General features: G+C 53.0%; 4 protein-coding genes across 4 annotated transcripts; 3 read left to right on the plus strand and 1 right to left on the minus strand.

The window, feature by feature from the left end:
• Positions 1-1,024: 1,024 nt before the first annotated feature.
• UBA1 (E1 ubiquitin-activating protein) lies at positions 1,025-4,396 on the plus strand (the record flags this gene model as incomplete). The annotated part of the gene is made up of 4 exons (XM_053183654.1): positions 1,025-1,030; positions 1,181-1,557; positions 1,610-3,599; positions 3,653-4,396. 4 exons carry the CDS (start codon positions 1,025-1,027, stop codon positions 4,394-4,396), a joined length of 3,117 nt encoding a protein of 1,038 aa, XP_053032365.1.
• A 712-nt stretch (positions 4,397-5,108) lies between these two features.
• On the plus strand, positions 5,109-6,721 carry COL26b_010973 (uncharacterized protein; the record flags this gene model as incomplete). Its single annotated transcript, XM_053183655.1, has 8 exons — positions 5,109-5,114; positions 5,274-5,282; positions 5,371-5,529; positions 5,599-5,686; positions 5,745-5,968; positions 6,023-6,291; positions 6,395-6,419; positions 6,470-6,721. 8 exons carry the CDS (start codon positions 5,109-5,111, stop codon positions 6,719-6,721), a joined length of 1,032 nt encoding a protein of 343 aa, XP_053032366.1.
• Positions 6,722-7,403: 682 nt separating this feature from the next.
• On the minus strand, positions 7,404-12,803 carry COL26b_010974 (uncharacterized protein; the record flags this gene model as incomplete). The annotated part of the gene is made up of 2 exons (XM_053183656.1): positions 7,404-12,663; positions 12,724-12,803. 2 exons carry the CDS (start codon positions 12,801-12,803, stop codon positions 7,404-7,406), a joined length of 5,340 nt encoding a protein of 1,779 aa, XP_053032367.1.
• A 6,233-nt stretch (positions 12,804-19,036) lies between these two features.
• On the plus strand, positions 19,037-24,514 carry COL26b_010975 (uncharacterized protein; the record flags this gene model as incomplete). Its single annotated transcript, XM_053183657.1, has 3 exons — positions 19,037-19,335; positions 19,395-23,087; positions 23,146-24,514. The coding sequence occupies 3 exons, from the start codon at positions 19,037-19,039 to the stop codon at positions 24,512-24,514; spliced, it is 5,361 nt and encodes a 1,786-aa protein (XP_053032368.1).
• Positions 24,515-24,705: the final 191 nt, after the last annotated feature.

Raw genomic sequence — 24,705 nt, forward strand, 5'->3', positions numbered from 1 at the left:
CTGTTATGATCTCCGAGGTGCGCATCAGAGCAGCCGACTTTCATTCATGCTAGACTGTAGAGGTGCTAGATTGTTGGAGGATCGTGTCAATGTCAGGGGAGCTTAAGGGCCAGTGGCACTGGACTTCGCCCCGCGATGGAACTCGGTAGATCATCGGAGAAGCTGGCTCAGGACAGCAGAAGCACAGTGCCGGAAAAGAGTTTTGACCCCTCCACTATGTTCAGCCAGACACGTTACTTTGTTTCCTTGTACAGCATGTTCTACTGACTTCGCAATAAACCATGAGGTCAATCCGATTGCAGTCATCCACCAGCCTTGCCCGGGCGTAGATAGCTTGAAGGCACCCTAGGTACTTAGTAATGATGTCAGGAGCGGGAGACGCTTCTGCTCCTGTTAGAAATCGCCTACCCGTGGACCTAATTGTGCCCACAAGCGGTGGAGCTCCAGCGCCATACACTGTGTGGCAGTGTGTGCGTAGTACGTAAGAGAAGCTCCCCCAGCCAAGGTAGATTTGTGAGGTAGCCCGGCACCTTTCTAGCGTCAGGCAGTTGCTTACCTTATCCGTAAGGTAGCGACCGGGCTCTATGGAAGGTAGCTAGGTGCCTCTCACCTCCCTCAACCCCCACTGAATCACCCAGTTACCCCCCTGTCCCTCGTCAACACCACCCCTCTCCACCCGCAGGTTCCTCGACCACCTTTAACATCACTTCAACAAGGCTACTCTTCTGCCATCTGCGTCTCCATCTCGGAATCTCTACGAGTTTGCCTGGTGCACATTTCCAATTTCCACGCAGCGCACTTCCCTTTTCACGAACCCAATACCAACGGACCCCGCGGCCGAACGAGACGATACCTTCAAACACACATACGGGACACTTCGCTTCATCGTTTGGTGGGGTTGAGCTGATCGTCCCACCGCCGTGTTTCCCTCCACGTCATAGCAGCACCTCGAGAGAAACAGCTCGCCAAGCTGGGGAAGCGCAAACTTTCCAACGGCGGGACACCGAATTCCCAGAAAAAAGCCATGGCTGTACGTTTTACCCCCTCGACTACGGTTGTGGCCGAAGCGAATGCTTCGCCAGAACGATCTTCTAACCCCGCAGCGCCGCTGCAGCTCGCGGCGTGGCCGGCCTCTTCACGTCGCGTCGTATCAGTCTGCTAATAATATCACCATGCATAGGACAAAAAGTTAACGGAGGTCGACCTGGTGACCCGTATGCAGGTTGACGACTCCGTCGTAGGGCTGACCGAGATCGACGAATCCCTCTACAGTCGCCAGCTCTATGTTCTAGGCCACGAGGCCATGAAGCGCATGGGCGCCTCGAATGTTCTGATTGCCGGTCTCAAGGGATTAGGTGTCGAGATTGCCAAGAATATTGCTCTTGCCGGAGTCAAGAGTCTCACACTCTACGACCCTGGCTTGGTCTCCCTTGCCGATTTGTCCTCACAATTCTTCCTCCATCCGGAAGATGTTGGAAAGCCCAGGGATGAGGTTACGGCTCCTCGAGTCGCCGAGTTGAACGCATACACACCGATCAAGGTCCACCAGTCGTCCAAGTAAGTTCAGAAAATGAAATGCCGAAGAAGACCTAGCTGACGAACGACGTAGCTTGGGCGAGAACCTCTCCCAATTCGACAAGTACCAAGTTGTCGTCTTAACTAGCCTTCCTCTGAAACTGCAGACTCTTATTGGCGATTACTGCCACTCTAAAGGCATTTACGTCGTTGCCGCCGACACGTTCGGTCTATTTGGCTCCATATTCTGTGACTTTGGCGAGAACTTTACCGTCATCGACCAGACTGGTGAAAGCCCCTTGAGCGGAATAGTCGCCGGCATTGACGAGGAGGGACTCGTCTCTGCTCTTGACGAGACCCGTCATGGACTTGAGGATGGGGACTATGTCACATTTTCTGAGATTGAGGGTATGGAAGGCTTGAATGGATGCGAGCCTCGCAAGATCACTGTTAAGGGCCCGTACACATTCTCGATCGGCGATGTTTCCGGTCTTGGCCAGTACAAGCGCGGAGGTCTCTACCAGCAGGTCAAGATGCCCAAGTCTATCAACTTCAAGAGCATCACCGCTGCGATTAAGGAGCCTGAATTTGTCATGTCTGACTTTGCCAAATTCGATCGCCCCCAGCAGTTGCATCTTGGTTTCCAGGCTCTCCACGCGTTTGTGGAGAGCCAGGGCCGCTTCCCCAACCCCTTGGACGATGGAGATGCCACGGTAATCCTCCGCTCCGCAGAGGAGTTCGCCAAGGCCGAAGGCCTCGAGGTTGAGTTCGACGAAAAGCTGATCAAGGAGCTGAGTTATCAAGCTCTTGGCGATCTCAACCCCATGGCAGCTCTGTTTGGTGGAATTACTGCGCAGGAGATTCTCAAGGCCGTTTCCGGCAAGTTCCAGCCCATCAAGCAGTGGATGTACTTCGACTCGCTCGAGTCTCTTCCGACTAGTACTGCACGTACTGCGGAGCTCTGCAAGCCGTTGGGCACTCGATACGACGGACAGATTGTGGTTTTCGGTCGCGAGTACCAAGAGAAGATCGCCAACTTACGCCAGTTCCTTGTGGGTGCGGGTGCCATCGGATGCGAGATGCTCAAGAACTGGGCCATGATTGGCCTGGGTACCGGCCCCAAGGGCAAGATCACGGTTACCGACATGGATTCCATCGAGAAGAGCAACCTCAACCGTCAGTTCCTATTCCGCGCCAAGGATGTCGGCAATATGAAGAGCGATTGTGCGGCAGCAGCCGTTCAGGCCATGAACCCTGACCTTAACGGCCACATCGTCTGCCTGAAGGATCGCGTAAGTCCTGAGACTGAGGAGACCTTCAACGAACAGTTCTGGAACGACCTAGATGGTGTCACAAATGCACTTGACAACGTAGAGGCGAGAACATACGTTGACAGACGTTGCGTGTTCTTCCGCAAGCCTCTCCTTGAAAGCGGCACCCTCGGAACCAAGGGTAATACTCAGGTTGTGCTCCCACATCTCACTGAGTCCTACTCCTCCTCTCAAGATCCTCCCGAGAAGGAATTCCCCATGTGCACCGTGAAAAGCTTCCCCAACAAGATCGAACACACCATTGCCTGGGCAAAGGACCATATGTTCGAGAATCTCTTCATCACGTCTTCTTCGACTGTCAACCTCTATCTGACGCAGCCCAATTACATCGAGGCCACATTGAAACAAGGCGGCAGTGCTAAGTTGACTCTGGAGACGCTCCGCGACTACCTGACTACCGATCGCCCGCGTACATTCGAAGACTGTATCGCATGGGCACGGATTTTGTTCGAGAAGGAGTTCAACAACAAGATCCAACAACTTCTGCACAACTTTCCCAAGGACTCGACAACCTCCAGTGGCACTCCCTTCTGGTCTGGTCCCAAGCGGGCCCCTGATCCGCTCAAGTTCGATGCCAAGAACCCTACTCACTTTGCGTTTGTTGTGGCTGCTGCCAATCTGCATGCATTCAACTACAACATCAAATCCCCTGGCACTGACAAGGACATTTATCTGCGTGAGCTTGAAAATGTGATTGTGCCTGACTTCTCGCCTGCGGAAGGCGTCAAGATCCAGGCCAATGATAGCGACCCTGTGAGTACCTCGAACGAAAGACTCATCTGTTGGTCATTTCTAATACTTGATAGGACCCGAACGCCGAGGGCGGAGAGGGCAGCTCTTTCGACGACAACAATGAGTTACAGAAGATCATTGCCAGCCTGCCATCTCCTAATGATCTGGCCGGCTTCCAACTCCAACCTGTAGACTTTGAGAAGGACGACGATTCCAACCATCACATCGACTTCATCACGGCTTGCAGCAACCTGCGCGCTGCCAACTACAAGATTGAGCAGGCTGACCGTCACAAGACGAAGTTCATTGCTGGAAAGATCATTCCTGCTATTGCGACAACCACAGCTCTCGTCACAGGTCTGGTCATCTTGGAGCTGTACAAGGTCATCGATGGCAAGCAGGATCTAGAGCAGTACAAGAACGGCTTCATCAACTTGGCATTGCCATTCTTCGGGTTCAGCGAGCCGATTGCAAGCCCGAAGGTGGAGTTCAAGGGCCCGAACGGTATCGTCAAGCTAGACAAGATCTGGGATCGCTTCGAAGTGGCAGATATCACGCTGAAGGAGCTTCTCGAGCACTTCGAGAAGCAAGGTCTCAGCATTTCTATGCTCAGTTCAGGCGTCAGCTTGCTGTATGCCAGCTTCTTCCCTCCTGCCAAGTTGAAGGACCGCCAGAACCTGAAACTGAGCCAGCTGGTGGAAACTGTCTCTAAGAAGCCTATTCCCTCTCACCAGAAGGAGGTCATCTTTGAGATGGTGGCAGAAGATGTTGACGGCGAGGATGTTGAGGTTCCGTACATCAAGATGAAGATGGCCTAAGGGTCTACATTGGAGGGTTTGATACGTCTTGACTGAGGTATGTCGTCAGGGAGGAGCCCTAGACGAACAGACAGATCAGGATGTTGAGCATTCAATATAGGATTCAGAAGAAGAAAAGGATGTATCACAGAGTCAAGTAGGCAACTAGGAACAACAACTTATGTCGCATCTCGACATTCATGGAATGGTATGATGGCGAGAAAACTGGTGCCAGGATAACCGATCCGCATCAAAGGACGATACCCCCAAGTACGTACCCGAATGAATAAGCCCAAGCGTGTACGAGTAAGGTGCAGTGGCCATTTGTAAGCGCTCTGCTTCAGTAGCGTAGAGGGTGGGACAGTATCTGTTGGGTCCTGATTACGTCACCATTAGCAATGCTTAGAGCTGTTGCGCAACTGTTATCTACCTCACGGAAGCCATTTCGCGGACGTTTGCAGAGGGACGTTGTGGATGGCGACTCTAGGCATGTAAGGGGAGAAGACCGTAGATGACATGGGTCATGCATGCCTTTGTAATAATCACCAAAGACACCTTGCGCCCAAGTTGAGTGGCTCGCATGGGCTAGTCGTCCTCGCTTCGTCAATGCGAACAAACGTACGACCACGCAACTACATCGTCCCTTTCTAGACCATACCGTATAAAATCATCATTCCGCCCCCGCACGCTGGCGGCGGGTCCTTGCTGCCGGCCAACATCATCATCATCGCCCATGAACGTGAGGATTCTGAATCGTCTCTCCTATTTCGGCAAACAAAGCCTATGCCACCGTCAACAGTTTCGGTCTTTGACATCAGCCGTGCCATCGCCTCGACACCTCTCGCCTTCAGATTCGTCAACTTTCGTCCAGCATAAAGACGCTTTTCGCAGCCAACAGCTCAGAATGGTACGTAAGGCCGCGACTGGAACAAGATGACCAGAGCCCAGCGGGCAGGTTCTAGATCAGGCACAGGACTGACACGAAAACGCTGCAGGCCAGCAAGATCACCGAGTGGGTTAAGTCCGGCGACAAGTCCGGCGAGTTCAAGCGTCAGCAAAGCTCGTTCCGTGACTCGATCTCCCGGGAGAAAGGCGTCAAGTTTCAAGCTGAGAAGGGCCGCTATCATCTCTATGTCAGCTATGCTTGTCCTTGGGTGAGTTTTACCAACACTCCAGGGCCCTGTTTTCTGGTGGCTGTGCGACAAGTAGCTCACATCCCGCAGGCCTGCCGTACCTTGATCACCCGCCAGCTCAAGGGTCTAGAGGACATCATCAGCTACTCCGTTGTCCACTGGCACCTAGGAGAAAAAGGTGGGTTTGGTGATACGCACAAAATTTCAGTGTGGTAGCTGGGCTGATTGCCCAACAGGATGGCGCTTCGTCACCAAGGGCGAGCAAGAGAGCGTCCCCGGTGACAATGTCGTCCCAGACCCCATCCAGGGCCACGAGAATTTCACGCACCTCCGCGACGTTTACTTCGAGTCAGAGCCCAATTATGAGGGCCGCTTCACTGTCCCGGTGCTGTATGACAAGAAGCTCAAGACCATCGTGAGCAACGAAAGCAGCGAGATCATCCGCATGCTCTACACCGAGGTGACCTAATTTTGGAACCCTGGAAAGATTTGGCGTAGCTGACCTTGGCCATAGTTTGATGACCTCGTGGACGAAAAGTACCGTCGAGTCGACCTCTACCCTGAGACTCTCCGCACCCAGATTGACGAGACAAATGAGTGGACGTACGACAAGATCAACAACGGCGTCTACAAGTCTGGTTTCGCCACGACGCAGGAGGCGTATGAACGCAACGTCGTCGCTCTTTTCAAGGCTCTCGACAAAGCCGAGGCGCACCTCAAGTCGACATATAGCGAGGGCCCATTTTACTTTGGAAAGGTTACCACTGAAGCGGATATCAGACTGTGAGTCTCAGGCGATCCCCTGCTTCTATTTTTACTGTTACTACTGTTTTTCCTTCTTCAGTTGGGCATCAAGGCCAAGCTTACTCTGTCTTTCCCCGCGCAGCTTTGTCACCATTATTCGATTCGATGTGAGTTCAGCTGCATCTTCTTGACCACAAAGTTACTAACAGCTGCACAGCCCGTCTACGTGCAACATTTCAAGACGAACATACGCGATATCCGTTCTGGATACCCTTTCCTTCACAGGTGGATGCGTAATCTCTACTGGAATGTCCAAGCCTTCCGCGACACGACCCAGTTCGAGCATATCAAGTGGCACTACACCAAGAGCCACACTCATATCAACCCTTTCTCCATCACTCCAGTCGGTCCTTTGCCTGATGTTCTCCCCCTCGACGAGGAGGTTCCGGCAGTCAGCACAAAACTGTAAGGACCCATCGCGAAAGCATGCACGGCCAGAAAGAAAGGCAACATCTATGTCCCGCTCGATGTTTAATGCTGTTGGATATTTTCTGGGTGGAGTGTTTTCTGTATGCTACATTTGTCGTCAGGTTAATTATGGGGTCATCCTGAATCTGCATGTATCGCACGCACAGTCTGCTTGATGACGACGTCAAGTAATCACGTTGCATTGCTTATCCGGTGTGGTAGAAGACCACCATTGCATGTACTACCGACAATATCCACAAGCAGCCGAATGATTATTGGCATTTTCATGGCTGCACGTGGATGCATTTTATGCAAGAACAAGTATTGCCCAAATTATGAAACTAAAATCATTCGCTCCTAACCACCTTTATTCGAGGTCTTGAATCGGCAACTCATCTGACAACTTCATCCAGTATTATGCTAGAATCCTCTGTATATAACAATGTGCAATATAATAAACACTTTCCCGGTGCATGCAATTCCTCCCAGCTGATAACAAATAGCAAATGTCCGTAAGCGTGAGAGGTGTTCTCTTTTTTGGTGTCCCCGTAGCCAAATGTGATGCATTAAATTAGATATAAATCACCAACGACGCTGCGTTTTACAACTGGCCTGATAATAGCGCCTCCGTAGCTGCAGATAACGTCAGTAAGAGAAAGATGTGAAAAGTGGCCAGAGGAGGACTAACCGCTGTTGATGTACTGTCGTTTGGCATCCAGAGGAACGCCAAAGCGACGCTCCAGCTCCTGTTTGATACCCTTCTTCGTCACCGTCATCAGATCGGCCGTCCTTAGAATCTCGCGGATCTCGGCCAACAACGCGTCATCGCTGGGCAGGCCGACCATATCTTCGGGGGAGAAAAATTGCGAACCGCCGAATTGGCTGTTGCGGTTACCGCCCATCTCGGACGCTGCAAGGGACATGCGCGACATGTTACGCTGATCGTAACCCATAGGGGCCCTTGGAGGCGCATAGCCGGCAGCAATGGAGCCAGGGCGGCTGTGGTAACCGTACTCAGAAACAGGAACCTGTCCCTTAGTGGCGTAGCTGTAGCCAGAGGCCTCGGAGCGAGCATCCTCGCGGACGGTCTGCGCATCCCAGAGCTCGGCCTGATATTCTTCCCACTTCTTCTTGGGAATGACAGAGGGGTCGAATTTGCCCTCGTCGGAAATAACAATGTTCTTTCCCTTTTCACCAGCGATGACACGAGTGTTACCCCAGTTGAAGTCGTCCATATGCCAGAAGGAGTAGAGAGGCAGGGCAAAACTGAAGACGGGAATGGCAAGGATATACAGAATCATCCAACCGATCATCTCCCACTTGCGGCGGACAATAAAGATGATAGCTTGCAAACCGTAGATTGCTCCAAGCATGATGAAGGCCGTGACTGGCACCACGGTAGGGTTTTGGACAACCATCACGATAAGATAAATGATGTACGCGACGACCACAGGCTGGACAACAGTACTCAGCAAGTCGACGAACACAATGAAACGCATGGAGAAACAGCAGAATCCACACAGCTGAGCCATGGGAATGAGTTCCATCAGGTTGTGCACCGTCGAGTTGATCCACCGACGTCTCTGGGAGAGAAACACAGCCCAAGAGTCAGGGGCGATAGTCCAAGCATGGGCCCGGTTGGTGTACTTGGTCTTGTACTTGTTGTGGTACTTGAGCAGCAACGTTGTGAGGTAACGATCCTCACCAAGATGAAGCAGGTTCTTCATGTGCAAAGTATCGACGCGAATGGTAGAGTAATCTTGGACGATTTCGCGACTGACGAACAGAGGCTTGCCGGTCTCGGCAGCGCGGATGCGGTACATCGAGAAACAACCAGGCAAGCAAGTGACGCTGCCGAATAGACTCTCGAAAGCCTTGGTGAGGTTGTGAGAGATCCAGTATTCGTAAACTTGAATCATGGTGATAAAGGATGCCTTGGCGTTGGTTAGTGCCGTCTCACCACAGACGGCAATAAGACGGGTGTCGTTAAGGAAGGCAGAAACCATGCGTGTGGCCGAGTCGGGAGCGACGACTGTGTCCGCATCGATTTGGAACATGAATTCGTAGAAGGTTGGGTTGACGCCAATAATGTTGCGAATCTGGTGATACATCTCGAGTTCCAAGGGGCTCATCTCCAAATTGTAGTGAACGCGATTTAGGAATCGCATGAGAATCATTTGAGAATCTCGCTTGCCACGGTTTCCTGGACGGGAAACCTCTGACGGCTTGCCAACCTTGACAATTACCAAGAAAGGAACAATGTGGCCTTGGACCTCGTATAGACCGGAGAAGACCTTGCCCATGTTGTGCTGCTTCTGACCTTCGCCGAGAGATTCGAAACTGAGTGGCTCGGGGTCGACCGTTTCAGAGACGCCGAGAATGTCAAGTACGATACGAGGCGTCGGCTTGTCATTACCCTGTCCGATAATCATACCGTCACACACAACAATGAGAAGCTTGCGCTTATCATCGTAATGCATCCTGGCACAAGAGTCAATGGCACGGCGAAGAGACTCCTCATCTTCCGTGTAAGCCGGAATCTGGCACATGACGAACTTGTCGAGATTCTCAGGCATATTCTTGCCGCCGAACTGGAGCGCCGCCAAGAACTTGAAGGCGAGAATAGCGCACAAAATGATGGAGATCGCGAGAACAAGATACTCGGCGAACTTGCAACGGGCCGAGTTACGGGTGTCAACGTCGCCGATGTAGAAGAGGTTGTTGAGGCAGGTCTTCATGCGCTTTTTCATGGCGGCATCGATGTTGAGGTTGTCCCATAGCTTTGTGATATCCGAGCCGGCCTTTTGCTGGAAGAGCGTGGCAACAGTGTTGTCCATGAACTTGGTCTGACCCGTGTCCTCGGGAACGGACTCGCCCGCCGCGGCTTGCATCCTCAAACCGCCGCTAATATATTGCGTCAAATCGTATACACGGCTGTCCAGGATAGCAACAATTTGCTGCTTGTTGGCCAGAGTCTTGACGTACTCAGGAGAGTAGCCTACATTGCCCTTCTTGTAGTTGGCCTTGAGGAATGTCATCTGTTCGTAGTACCAATCCGGGCGGCTGTCGTTGGTCCAAGAACGGAAATCATGGAACTTGAAGTTCTGGTCAACGGTGGCGAGCGTGGGGGAGCCAGTGGTGTTGGTGTTCTTGTAATCCAGTGACACGTGTTCGTCGACGGAACCATCCTTGCCCTGGCACAATGCGCTGACTTGAATAGGGAAGAGGGAGCTGATGTCCTGGCCAGCATAGTTCTTCAACTGTTTGACAGTAACATACGGCGGGTAGTGACGAGGAGCAAAAGAACCAAGATCAAAGACGACGCCGCGAATCGAAACATAGGCAGAATTGTCGTCCTGTCCGTCGTTGGAAGACAGTTCTTCAGCGCTGTACACGTGTTGCGTGGGACAGATGAGCTTGGGAAAGACCACGATGAAAAAAGCAGCAAACAGGCAGAAGAGCCAGATCAGCATATTGATGGCCAGCTTCTCTCTCCAAGCAACACGGATATCCTTGCGGGGCATTTTGCCCATCTTGCGGATGAGAATGTCGGGAACAAACCAGGTCATAAGATAGACGGTAAAGACCCAGCGCTTGCGACTGGCACTGTCCTTGAATTCCTCGACTTCTTCGAGGCTCTTCTCATTTCCACGTTCGGCCATCTGCTCACGGGTGTCTAGGTTCTTGAACATGTCACCGCCTCCGAAGGCAGAAACGCCAGCTTCGGAGCGAGCGTCGGAGCCGTCCTGACCGCCAAAGTATCCGCTCTTGCCCTTCTCGCCGTACCCCATGGGCGTGTTGCCGGCAGAGAGCAGACGCTCCTTGGAGGCAGCAAAAGGGGTGTCCTGAGGCGTGAGACCGTCGCCGTTGTCGGATGGTAGAGCGTATCTTCCAGAAGCAGAAGCGTTTTCGGACAACTGCGCAATCTCCATCCAGCATCTCTCGCTGAGAAAGACGCCGGTGGATCCAATTCTGACCTCGTTGCTCGGCCAATGCCTATCTTCAACGACAAGCTCAACACGTTCCTTCTCAGAACCAACGAGAATGGTGTCGGAGTCGGCCAAGCCCAAGAATTCGCCGAATGGGAGGAAGAGACTGAAATCAGCCGAACGCAGACGCTGGCTGATCTCGGCGATTCCAAACGTTTGCACCTGGGTGCGAACGCACTTGCTGTCGAATTGGTTGGCGATGCGCCTGTCATTGGGCTTCAAGCAGAACACAAAGTAGGAGTTGGTGCTGGGATCAGCCACTGCCTTGGTAACGTTCTCCAAGGATGCAAGGAATTGACCGGATGCCCCCTGCTCCGACGCCTGAAGCCTGGAGCCTCCGGCTTGGGAGTTGCCATCGCTCAACTTGTCCAGTTCTTCTTGAGCTTCCTCTTGCTGCTGCTGTTGATATCGTTGAATGCGAGCCTGGTTGCGAGCGGTCCTAGTTGTCTTTCGCGACATAACACTGGGTGCTCTTGTTGGCTTGGAGCTGATGGTAGCCTGCATCACAGTCGACCTCTCCTTGGGGTGAGTAACTGTGCGTAGAGCCTCTTGACCAAACAAACGAGCAACAAACTCGCTCTTGGTGGAATTGATCATGTTGAGCAAATCGCCAGAAATCACCTCGCCGTTCTCCTCAATGATGCCCTTCACGGGGTAATCAACTTCACCTGCAAAGTGTTTGACGGTGAAAAGAGCTGCCGTGTTCTCGGTAAGGAAGTTGCTGCCTGGGAGTCTCGCAGTTGTGGAGCCAGGGGTAATGGCGGGATTCTTGCCCTCGAAACGCTTGCGCAGACTCTCGAGGAACTGGTGATCGGTGCGGTTCCTCCGGGTCTGGTCATCCAAAATGCTGAGCAAGCCGTTTCCAGGCTTGAGTAGGCCCCTGACGGCATCGGAGTTATCGAAATAGCTGGTAGCTGCAACGCTTACCTCCTCATTCTCAAGCATGTCTGCCTTGCGATCGAAGAAGTTTTGTAGCGTCAAGTTGTAGAGAGCTTCGCAAGCAGCGTTGTTGAGAAGTTGGTCAAGAGCTGAATGAGTTGCCGCCTGTTGGGCGAAACCGGGGAAGTCAATGATAGACACAGTGTTCGCGACGCTCTCTTCAGGGGCGCAGATTCTTTGGTTGATAGACTCGACAATGTACGCAACCAAGAGGGAGTAGAGGGTACGCGCCAGCTCGTTGGCGTGGGACCGGGCACCGGTGGGATCCAGCATGACGGTGACGCGCTCCTTGTGAATCATCTTCGTTTTGTATGACAGGGTCGTCTGCAAGTCTTGGGTGCCGACACCCAAGAAAGCAGCAACGATGCTGAGGACATCCTTATTCTTGACAGCCGTCACGGTCTGGCCTCCCTCGTGGGAGAAACCACCGCTGTCGTCGCCGGTGATCTGGGTGTTGGACGTCGTTTCAAACTCTAGCTGGCCAATGTGCAAGATGCCGGCCAAGATCTGGCAAATCTCGGCGATTTCGCTTCTGGGAAACTCCAACTTCTTGAGCGCATTCTTGAAGACCTGGAAGCCCTCAGCATCATTGATGCCGACCTTGAGCTGAGTGGGGTGACCAAGGTATTTCCACCTCTTTTGAACAGCACCAGCCGGGGTCTCGAAACCAAGATGGGCCTTCTCCGCGGCGCTGGTACCCGCCATAAGGTAGTACAAGATGTGGAAGTTGCGTTCCCCCGTCGGGATGTCTGTAATACGGCTCCGCTCAAGTCTGTGGTCCAGAAGCTTGGCGCCGATAAGCACCGGATTGGTTGTTGTGGCCGTGTCATACTGAAGTTCGTAGAAAAGACCCGCCTTGGAGGCTGTTGGGGTCGTCGCAGTTTTGGTTGTGGTGAGGGTATCGAAAACGTAGGCAGCGAGAGATACTTTCGTAGAGAGAGGAGTCGAGGACTTGCCCAGGAACGCGGTCAAGAGGTGGGATCGAAGGGTAGACTTTCCTGAGCCAGATTCACCCCTATTTGCATAGTTAGTACGAAACAGCCAAAAAGATCAAGATGGAGCTACAAATGCGTACAGAAAGACGACGGCCTGGTTCTCTGATCTGTGACCCAATCTGACCCACGCCCGGTCTGCGATATCCTCAGCGCCAGCCATGGCACTCCCTTCCTTGCCTCCATCAGGGCCCTTGGCGGATGAGGTGTAGGTATTGAGGGAAATGAGGGCGTGGGATGACAGTCGAGCGGTCGGCAGCGAGACGTGAAAACGACTGGCCAAATGGGCAGTCAATTGCGTGTCTGACTGTGAATGTGCGGGCAAGGAGGGGAGAGAAGGTTGATTATGGGCGCCCCCGCCGTTTCCACCAAGCGGTGGGAGGTTCATTGCCATGCTGGGCACGATGGCGCCGGCGACAACTTGGTGTGGACGAACTCTGCGAACGCGTTTGTCGATCGGTCAATCGCGGAATAGAGGAGCTGGAGAGGCTGTAGGTATTCCAAGGCGTGTAAGGAGCCGATGTGGAAGTCGAACAAGGGACAAGATAATCCTGAGGGTAAGATCGAACTCGAATTAGGCGTGATAGTTGGTAGGCAAACGAGGAGAAGTCGAAAACTCAAAACGAAGGAGACGTGCCACAACAACAGCACTTGCTATACAAGAAACGAGCGTGCAGGGAGAGGTGAAGAAAGAGAAGAGCGGACTAGTCCACCAAGGCTGAGATGACCGAGTGAGCGAAGCTCGAGGCACGAAACGAACGAAGCGGTTCCTCTCTGTAGCTCTCTTTCTGGGCAATCAATCGTGCGTGCTCTTCTTCGCGCGCGCTGAATCCCACTTTTCCCTCCAAATGCTAAGAGGCAGAGAGGTAGGATGGTGCAACGGGGCGGGTAACAGCAACGAGCGAATGTGGTAACTGGGAAAGGGGATTGTTTTCTTCGGGGCGCAAGTCCTCAGCAGTGGTTCCACACGGCGGACGAGATAGACCTAAAACGCAGTTCTTTCCCATACGAACTGTGTGCCACAAGCACCACACACACATTGGACACGCAGTGGAGACCGGGGACAATTCACGACACCTCCGTCAGCATCAAGGCATTGCCTGCCCTGCCTGCCTATTATCGCCTCCATCCAGGCTCGGGGACGACGAAATGACAAGTTCTGACCCCTGCTCGTTTTTCTTCTCGACTATTCCCATCCCATTCCTGTATTTCCTGATCTCCGTTTGTAGTGGATCAAGTATGGCGCACTGTGCTTCCAACGCTGACCATATTGACCTCGTTCCAGATGTCCATTTCCACTCTTCATTCTGATGTGTCCGTACTCGTAGCGTAGAGAGTGTAACCTATGCAGTATTCGCCAGTGTTCTCTCAGTGTCTCTTGCGTAGATATCCCCTCTGGCTTCCTCATCGTCCAGCGGTTCGTTGCGGGGTTCCTTGAGCCTGTTGCCGTCAAGCTACGATGCTTATGGATATGAGTACACTCCAGCCAGCAAGTTGGTACCCGTATACCTACATACGTGCACTCGCACATCGCTAGCGTGGGTTCTATTCCTGTCCGTTCGTACCGAGGGTATCACTGCGCCTCGCGTCGTCTGAACTCCCGAACAAACCAGTAAATAGCAAAGACATGATGAGGTAATACTCTCGCAGGGCGCTTCCCGCATACAAGTCATGTCGCAGTATAGGATAGAATGGCTCCAATGGAGTCGGGACCAAGAGGACCGCTGGCGGTCCGAAGATCATCATGGTAATCAACGCTCCCCGGGTGAAGATTAGATTGATCGAGTGAGGCCTGAAGTTCTCCCGCAGGCCCCCCTTTCCCCCGGGCTCTACAGGCGTGCCTTGGCGGCCTTTGAGGTGAGACTATGACAACATCGAGTGGTATTGAGATCAGGGGTATTCTTACTGTGCAAGCCGCCGGAGGTTTTTTTTTTCCTTCCTTTTTTATCTTTCTTGTTTTTTTCTTTTTTTTCTTTCTTTTGTTTTCTTTCTTTCTTTCTTTTTTTTTTTCGGCATCATTTCGCCGTTGCAATCAGAGTGCTGCATTTCCGCTGCTCTCGTCTCCTTTGGGGGCCATCACCAGGACACGAAAGGCATAAGATGGCATTGCATACGCCAGTATCGGTAGCACCGAGGCTGTTTGAAGTTGGCTTCACAGGCACATGGGCGACAGCTAGCCGGATTGAAACAAAACGTTGAAGGCCGCAATGATGGACTGAGGTTCAAAAATGCCCTGCCTAAACTTTGTGCACCTATTAGAAGACGGGTTGCTGCGTGGCGTCCCAACTCCCAACAACGGCGTTTTCGCACATGTCTCCGTATCAGGGGCCGCAGAATTCGCCGATGATGGCGAAGAGGATGACGATGATGGCGGTTCAAGGGGTAATAGGAGACTGAATGTTTCCTGGTCCGATAGGACAGCGGCGAGGAATGTGTCTACTCTGGCAACTTGCAGCATCTGGAATGCAGTGTGTAATTGCACGATGTCCCTGTAGCAACATGCGAGGATGATGTTGACGGGAATGTATTGTTCGGTGCGTGCTTGAGGAGGCGGTGTTCATCCCATAAACAGCCATCGGACGAGCATCGGAATGACAATAAGCATAAGTGGAGGGCGGTGTTCTGAGTTTGAATGTGAAGGAAGCATAATGCATGGTTGATGTCTGATGAGTTCCAGGCACTGGGCAGTTTGGATGGCAGGCGGTTCGAGCCGCGAAGTCTTTGCTGTTCCCTGGGTGCTCTGGCCTCTGCCACGGTGGGAGAAGACGTGGAGAACCCGGGCTTGAGCCTTGATTGCCTCGAATTATCATCGTCTCAATTAGAGAAGGGAAATGTGGTGCGGACTGTACTACGTAGGTAGGTACCTGCCAACCTGGGGAAGTCATCCAGAACACAGTGCACAGGGAGTCCCTTTCCTCTCCGTCACGGCACGTCCAGCACCTTCGGCAGGATGATACGTACCTTACCCGCGGGTTAGTCGGGAGATTCCATTGCTAGCAGATGGAAAGGACAGGGAAGCAGCCGAGAAAAGATTGCAAGGAAGCCCAGGTGCGGGCCAAAGACTGAGCGGGACGCCGGGCAGGGTAGGCTAAGGTAGAAAGAAGGGGGAAAAAAAAAAGGGACCTGTAAAATAATGATGTAGGGTAAACAAGAGACAGAGAGACGGAGCAAGAGACGGGGCAAGTACTCGCTTGAAGAAAATTGGGAAAAAAGGGGGCCGTGGGGTTCCATCTACTGGGTCTGGAAAGAGCCGGTGTTGAATGGGCCCATCGGCTGCTAACCCGCTGGATAGTCCAAAAAAAGCACTGAGCTGCATCAAGTCTCGTCCATCTATCCGTACCTACCTACCTACCTTACAGTACGACGCGAGGGAATGACCGACCTCAAGGTAAGGTAAGGTACCTCAGCTTACCTCACATTACACCCCCTGCGAATACAAAACTAAGGCAACTAGAGCTTTAGTGTCATTCGCATGCATCAGGTTCAGACCACGTACTTGGGTACGCAACAAAAAGGAAGAGGAAGAAAAAAAACCGTCAGGCCAATACTCAGTGCACAGCCTCATCGCGTTCCAGCCCGATTGCTCACCAACCAACCATCTCCGCAGCCAAGCCAACTCCGGCCATGCATCCTATGCCGTCAGTTATGAGCACCAATCGGCGGGAAAAAGAGGGACGCCCCATGCGCCGAGAGGGGGTCGGAAAAAGAACAACTACGTACTACTACTACTACAACTACTACTCCTGCTACTACTACAACAACAACAATAACAACAACACACATGTTGGTTCAGTGACATCGTATATTGCTACCAACACCAGGGAAGAAGCGGGCTGTTGTCTCTTCAGCTGGGACCATTCAGCCAACCAGCCGTGGCCAGCCCAGCCAGTCCAGCCACCATCTCGCATTCACGACGGTGGCAGTTACAAAAACACAGAGCTTGTTGATGCATCCTTAGCATCCGACCCAAAGGTATGGAGACACGTATGAGCTTCCTTCTTCCTGCCCGAACCACGAGATCAGCTGAACTGTTGCAGTGCGTGAGGACGAACGTAATTACACGGACGCCCTGCACCCACTGTTCATCCATCGCCTGTCCGATGATTCATGCCGCCGTTTGGAATATGGAATCGCCTCAGGACTCAGCAGGACCCCTCTTAGAAGCACTGGTTGAGGCCGCGGTCATTGCGTACGCAGTTGCATGGCAGAGTCGCACACTGAGGAAGCCGCCGTCGGCACCAAGAACATGCTGCAGATACGCAGCTCGCATTTAGTGTAATGCATTTTCCGCCGTTCGATCGGCTGGGTGGGCCGACTTCTCGCCCTCTCCACTGCCTCCCCGGGCGTGTCCCGGGGCTCCAGGCTCGTATTTGTTCCAAGAAAAGGACTGCCCGCGGCCGGATCTGCAGCAGTCCCAGTCAAGCCACTATACTAGTGGCCACGGCGGCAAATTCGCGACGAACGACTGTGGACTCGCGGAGACGGGCGAGTGGCGGCTGGGCGTACTAAGTAATGCTTGCTCGTGTTTTCTACTATGTACGGATATTTGTTATGGAACAATGTCGTCTTCGACTGAGAATCTGGTTTTGAGCGTGTTGCATGTTGCATCCCCCCTGTTCCGCTGTGGCAGTTGTGCCCTGGTCTGTCATGCGTGTTGCATTGCCTTGGCACATCGGACCAGCACGATGATGGCCAACTCCTGGCGCTTGCGAGCTACCGGTGGCAAAGCACACACGATGGATGTTCGGTTGTGGAAGAACCGCCGCCGTCGCCGTTGTCGTGGAGGGGGTCGTTTGGCAACCTCGTGCAGTTAGTTGCTTGTATTCGCCTTTTTTTTTGACTGAAAGCCATTGCGGGCCATCAGCCCCAGCTACGGATGCACCAGGTAAAACTTGCTTCTGCAATGGATGACTGACTCCAAGCACTCCCAGAGTTGTCATCGTACGGATGCCTGCCCTATGACTTCCTGGGGTAAGGTGTCTGCGGACATCTGGAATTCATGTGAATGCATCAAGTGGCTGAGGTTGAAGACGTCGCGTACCTACGCAGTAAGCAGCAGGCAAACGCAGGTTACCTTAGGTAAGGTAAGTCGGGGTTTCTTTACAGTGCGAGCCCGCGGGCCGACCTGTGGGATTGACTACTCCATTCTGCGCAGCAGTGCAAGGGACCTGAGCCCCATGCTGATTTTAGGGAGTGCCCTTGGCGACGTTGCCGGGGTCTCCTTTCTTTCGTCCAAGATTTGGCCGGGGGTCTCTGGAGTGACACTTTGCGTCTTGGGCGTGTTCCGCCCGCCTCATCCCAGGGGCCAAGGCAAGGAAGGCGACGAAATCAAAGGAAGGGAAGGGGGTGGGATCAGAAGGGGAGGGGGGGTTTAAAAAGAAATCTCAACAGGCACGCGTGCTGTATTTTGATGTGCTCTCCGAGCTGAGTGGCAGGCCCATGGTGTGGTGAACCGTCAGATCGGGCTTCCCTAAGGTAAGCTGCAGAACAATACGATATCGCATGAGAGCACCCTCGGGAGTTCTCAGCCTCTATTTGGGACACGCTCGTACTGTTCCTCTTGCTGCGTTGCGGCAGACCATCCCCGAACTTTCAGTGTTCACTCATTCGGCTCCTATTACCTATCCATCTGTACAAGACCCACGTTCCGTCACTCCCTAAACTTCCTGGTCTGCAGCCTGGCTGCTTCTACTAGGTACCTACCTAGGTAGCCGTGTCCTATGCTTTGCCTGCTCCTCCGCCTGCGTCTGTACCTCTGCCTTACCTATCTACCTACCTACCTAGGTACCTGAGGGAAAACCTGCAAAATCGAGGTACCTGCTTCACCTGCCGCTCCCTCCCTCCCCTTTCGCCTGTCACCCTCTTCCATCACCCTCATCTTCAGTTGTCGAAGCCTTGGACAGGGAACTTGGCTTTTCTTCCTCCTACCTCTTTGCCCCCTCGACAGACGCCTCACTCGCTTTGGTGGTCTGATTGTCCCATCGTTCGCTGAGTTTTCGGATTTCTCTCCTGCTTTCGATTTACTGTCGACTTCTTCGTTTGTTTGCCGGAAGGCAAGAAGAGAAAGGGAGAAATCGGCTTCGCGCCCACCTTCGAAGCACAACTTTACGCGTTGCTCAGCGACAAATCGCATAGCACTCCGCCTCAATCCGTCTTACCACCCGTCTATCTTACTCCTCGTAATAGCACAACCACAGAATAACTCGCTTCCTTTCTTCCTCGTCGCCATCTGTTATTCTCTCCATCCACGGCTGCCCTTCGCTTTCTAGGCCACGACCTCGACGCCTGTTCAACCTTGGTTCGTAACCCAATCCGTCTTATAAACGACCCCGAATAGAGTCCTGACCCTCCGAGGGGGCTGTCCACGCCGGACATCACGATTCGAACCCCATCAATATGGCCAGCGGTCGAATGTCCATGTACTCGGTGGCATCCGAGGGTCTTGGAGGCCCTCGTGGTGCCCAACAGTCTACCCCTGTGTCCACCACCACTCTCCTCAACGCCGTTCACAACATCTACTTGTCGTCCCAGCCTTATAATCTGGATGCTGGGACGAGCCTCGTCGTCAACACATGGCTCACCGCAGCTCAGGCCGGCTCCGATGGAAGACCCGGTGGCACCATAGACCCTACCCTCGGTGCGAGAGCATGGGAACACGCTCGTCGCCGTGCCGAGGACGGCTGCATCGTCCTTGGGTAAGACTCAATATACTTTATACTTGGTCTCAACCGGATTGGTCGCTGATTTCTCCCAGGTCTCTTCACACATCGACGCCCTCTCTCCTCACTCCGTTCCTCTCATCTCTCCCCCTCTCGATCCCCTCGTCGGTTTTCAGGTCATTGGAAGCCATCCAACCATTCCTCAGGTGCTCTACCCCATACAACCCTTCTGCATCTCGCCAGTCTGCTCTCGGTGTCACCTTGACACTTAACCTGACGGGAAATCTTCATGGGGCATCAATTTCCTTATCTCAGGGCGGCATTGATACTGCCAAGGGTCTGCTTAGTATTCCTCCTGAGGCCGGATATCGCGCCTTTGACGTTTTCTACTACCTCCTCACTTCGGCTTCCACCCCTGCCGAGAGAGAATTCTTGGGCCTGAAGGCTGCCTCCAACTACGCTCTACTTTCCAGATCTGGCACATACAACCCTCCCTCTTATCTGCCGACCGCCGATGATGCTGCCGCTGCTGACGACTTCCGCTCCGCCTTGAAAGAAATCGGTATCAAGGGTTCCGCTCACCGCAACCTGATTTCCACACTTGCAGGCTTATTGAAGCTCGGTGACACTCTGGACTACCATGTCGATGAGGAGGTCTTCGAGGAAATCTGCGAGGATGTCAGTGGGCTGCTGGGCATGGATCCCGAGACCCTTGCCAGGCAGTGTACAACCCAGGACCGATCGACCTTTGTTGCTGGTCTTTACGAGGCACTGGTCGATTGGGTCATCTCTAAAGCCAACGAGGCCATTTCTGCCCAGATGCAGCGTATCAAAGATGGTGCTGAGTCCATTGACGGCCGCGGCACTCATACGCCCACTTCCAATGGTGACAGCGGTGACACCGTCTGTATCACTATATTGGATGTGCCTGATCCGAATTTGGGCAAGGCTTTGTCTATGAGGGGGATATTCGATGATACTCTTGGCATTAATGCTGAGATGATTGCGGATGGCGTTGAAGTCCCCCCTGCAGGCAGCACTATCGTGCGAGAGATGCAGACTGCGATTGGCGAGGTTGGCCCTGAGATGGGCATCATGTCAGGTGCGGCCGGTAAGGACCGTCAGCATGAGTTGGAGAAGCGTGAGGAGGTCCTCGAGAAGATTGGACATTCTGCAGACGACGATGCTTTCCTCAAGAAGTTGCTTTTCCCCGTTGCGGGCGAAGGCATCACCTTGGGACGTGCCGGTCGCATCGACCTGTTGTCTTTGATGAGCTCCAGCCGTGTTTGGTACCATCTTGCCGTTCATCCTACTGACGATTCACCTGCAAGCTTGGCTGCCCTGCCCTCGGTGAATTCTGCCTGGTCCGCTGGTACCGTTTCCCGCCAGCTTCGCGCGTGGCGCCTGCCTGATTGGGCCAACAGACGCAACAAGAACCTCGACTTCACAGCAGACTTCGACATTGACGAGTTTGTCCAACGTTATGCCGCGCTTGGCTGTAAAGATGGCCGCGAGGGCATTGAAACCTGGATTCTCGAGCGCGGATGGACCAATGGCGAAGTAGTCATCGGTAAAGAACGTGTTTGGGTACGGGAAGCTGCGTGGTGGGAGGCCGAGAGCATGCTTGATATGAAGCCGCTGGACAACAACCTGCCTGGCATGGGTAACGTCATGGTTGCCAACAACTTGGAGTCGGGATACTCGGCAAACGGCAGCGGCTACTTTCCAACTCCCATGCTTGGCGAAACAACTCCTAATGGTAGCCGTGATCACCTCATTGCTCATCAGCGAAACTACAGCCAAGGCAATCTTTCCCAAGCCACCCTGAACCACAACAACGCCATGCGAGCACCATCCATTGCCCCTTCTGGAATGCGCAATGTGCAACAGTCAGGAGACTATGGACTGGGTACAAAGGGTGATACTTACAAGGGCCAAGTTTTCTACAACAACGAGAGCGAATTCGTCGGACAGATGGATCCCGAGCTTGCTGACGGCAAACATGTCGAAACCAAGGAGATGACCAAGGAGCGACGGATTTGGGTCGCAATCGTCTGGGCTTGGACCTGGTGGATTCCTTCTCCTCTGTTGAGTTTTGTTGGCCGAATGAAGCGGCCCGATGTCCGCATGGCCTGGCGCGAGAAGCTCGTCCTCGTTTGGTTCATCATTCTCATGAATGCTGCCATCGTCTTTTGGATTATCTGGTTCGGAAAACTCTTGTGCCCCAATTTCGACAAGGCTTGGAATACCAAAGAAGTCGGGTATCATGGTGGCGAAACCGACTTTTATGTCAGCGTTCGAGGTCGCGTTTACGACATTTCCAAGTTCTGGAAGACGCAGCACTCTGACACGGCCATCGAGACCACCAAGGACAATATGTTGCCATTCGCGGGTATGAACTTGGACGAGTACTTCCCCCCTCCCCTGACGCTGGTATGTCCTGGTCTCGGACTCGCGGAAACCACTCAGTTGACGGCGAACAACACCCCGGAGTACACCACAGGCGTCCATACGTCTGGCTACTACGCTTCCGACCGCACCAGTGCTTTGGGCAACACCGACTGGTACAGCAAGACGTTCCTGCCCCGTATGAAGGAATATTACAAGGGTGACCTCGTCTGGGACAAAAAGACTGTGTCAGATGAAGGCTCCAACGACAGCCACATGTGGGTTATCTATGATGGCGCCGTCTACGACTTGACCGACTATTATAATACCATGGATATACAGAAGAACGTCGACACGTACAAGTTTCTCAACACGAAGCTTACCAACGTCGTTTCCAACAACCCTGGCGAAGATGTCACAGACTTGTGGAACGACGTCATCAAGACTGCGGCCTCGAACACGACCGAGAACACATCTGTGCAGAACAGCATGAACTGCATAAAGAATCTTTTCTACGTTGGTATTCCGGACTTTCGAAATTCCGCCAAGTGTCAGGCAAACAACTACATTATGTTAGCGATGACGATCATTCTCTGCTCGGTCATTCTTATCAAGTTTTTGTCCGCCCTTCAGTTTGGCTCGAAGCGACGTCCAGCTCCCCAGGACAAGTTTGTTATCTGCCAGGTTCCTGCCTATACTGAAGGCGAAGACTCACTACGGAAAGCCCTCGATTCCCTTACAGCCTTGCAATATGACAACAAACGGAAGCTCATTTGCGTCATTTGTGACGGTATCATCGTTGGTGCCGGCAACGATCGTCCAACCCCCAAAATCGTTCTGGATATCCTCGGTGTTGATCCCAAGGTTGACCCACCCGCGCTTCCTTTCAAGTCTGTTGGCACTGGCAGTGAGCAGCTGAATTACGGCAAGGTCTACTCGGGTCTGTACGAGTTTGAGGGGAATGTAGTCCCATACATCGTTGTCGTCAAGGTTGGAAAGGAATCTGAGCAGTCCAAGGCTAAGCCCGGTAACAGGGGCAAGCGTGATTCCCAGATTCTTTTGATGAGCTTCCTGAACAGAGTTCACCACCGCGCCCCCATGAGTCCTCTTGAACTTGAGATGTTCCACCAGATCAACAACATCATTGGAGTTGATCCAGAACTCTACGAGTATCTCATGATGGTTGATGCCGATACCTGCGTCAGGGAAGATTCGCTGAATAGACTTGTGTCGGCTTGCGCCAATGATGCCAAGATTGCTGGTATTTGCGGCGAAACCGGCTTGCAGAACGATGACAGAACATGGTGGACTATGATCCAGGTTTACGAGTACTTCATTTCCCACAACCTCGCCAAGGCCTTCGAGTCTCTTTTCGGTAGCGTTACCTGTTTGCCTGGATGGTAAGTAAAGACTGCCGATGACTTTCGCACTGGGGACACTTGACTAACTTCGCACCAGTTTCACCATGTACCGTCTGCGAACCGTTGACAAGGGCAAGCCGCTCATCATCTCTGACGGCGTGATTCGCGACTACAGTGTTTGCGACGTCGACACCCTTCACAAGAAGAACCTGTTGTCTCTCGGTGAGGATCGTTACCTTACAACGCTGATGACGAAGTATTTCCCGTCTATGAAGTACAAATTTATTCCTGATGCGTACTGCCAAACCGCAGCTCCCGAATCGTGGAGCGTTCTTTTGTCTCAACGTCGCCGTTGGATTAACTCTACCATCCACAACCTTTTTGAGTTGATGAAGCTGAAGGAAATGTGCGGATTCTGCTGCTTCAGCATGCGCTTCATCGTCTTCATCGATCTGTTCGGAACCATCATCCTCCCCGCCACCACCGTCTATCTCGGATACCTCATTTACACCTTGGCTACCAGTACTGGCCAGATTCCGTACATTTCCATTATCATGATCGCTGCAGTGTATGGTCTACAAGCCTTGATATTCATCTTGAAGAGACAGTGGCAACACATCGGATGGATGATCATCTACATTCTTGCTTTCCCTATTTACTCCTTCGCCCTTCCCATCTACTCTTTCTGGAACCAGGACAACTTCTCTTGGGGTAACACTCGTATCGTCATTGGAGAGAAGGGCGCTAAGCAGTTGGTCGCTGTTGACGACGAAGGATTTGACCCCAGGAGCATTCCTTTGCAGCGATGGGATGATTACGCCATGGCCAACAACCTTCCTGGACGTCGTGGCGGCTACATGGAGAAGACCGACATGGGTTATGACGACCAGTACGAGATGGACGAGATCAGGTCGGTCTACTCGTCCGTTCGCCAGGGCTCCGTCCTCACCGGTATGAACCGCAACAACACCTACATGCCGCCTCAGTCCCCGGCTCCTTTCGGAGGCCACATGGCTCGCGCATCGGGTGCGACCAGCCCGTACCACAATGACCAGACCATGGCCAATAGGCAATCGATGGCCTCTCTGGGTACTCACGACATCCATCGCATGCAGACCCCCTATCAAGACTTCCCCGGCAATCGTCCCAGCGTCTCCAACCTCCGTGGCCAGGCTAGCCTTTCGCCTGGTCTCGGCGGTAGCCGGTCACAATCAGCACTGGGTCTGAACCGTCCCAGCGCGAACCAATCTACTTCGTCATTCGACTTCCAGCGTGGCAACATGCAAGGTCCCGACGACGGTATGATCATCGAAGCCATTCAGGGCGTCCTGAGGGAAGTGGACCTCGACACCGTCACAAAGAAGCAAGTGCGTGCTCTGGTTGAGCAGCGGCTGCAGACCGGACTCGTCGGCGAGAGGAGGACGTTCATGGACAGGCAGATCGACAACGAGCTGGCGAACATGTAAAAGATATGTAAGAGATCGTACATACGAGCCGTTTCGCTGTCGTAAAATGAGGGCATTTGCAGGAGGCTGGTCAAAAAATCTGGGGCGTTGCGCAATCGATCATCGAACGAGTTTACTCGATTACGTCATTTTTGATTCTATCGTTTTTCTCTCTTGTTGGTCAGGGGCACATATTTGCTATTGGTAACGCA

The sequence above is a fragment of the Colletotrichum chrysophilum genome, assembly GCF_026319265.1.
Source record: "Colletotrichum chrysophilum strain AFK26 chromosome Unknown scaffold_126, whole genome shotgun sequence".
Taxonomy (NCBI): Eukaryota; Fungi; Ascomycota; class Sordariomycetes; order Glomerellales; family Glomerellaceae; genus Colletotrichum; species Colletotrichum chrysophilum.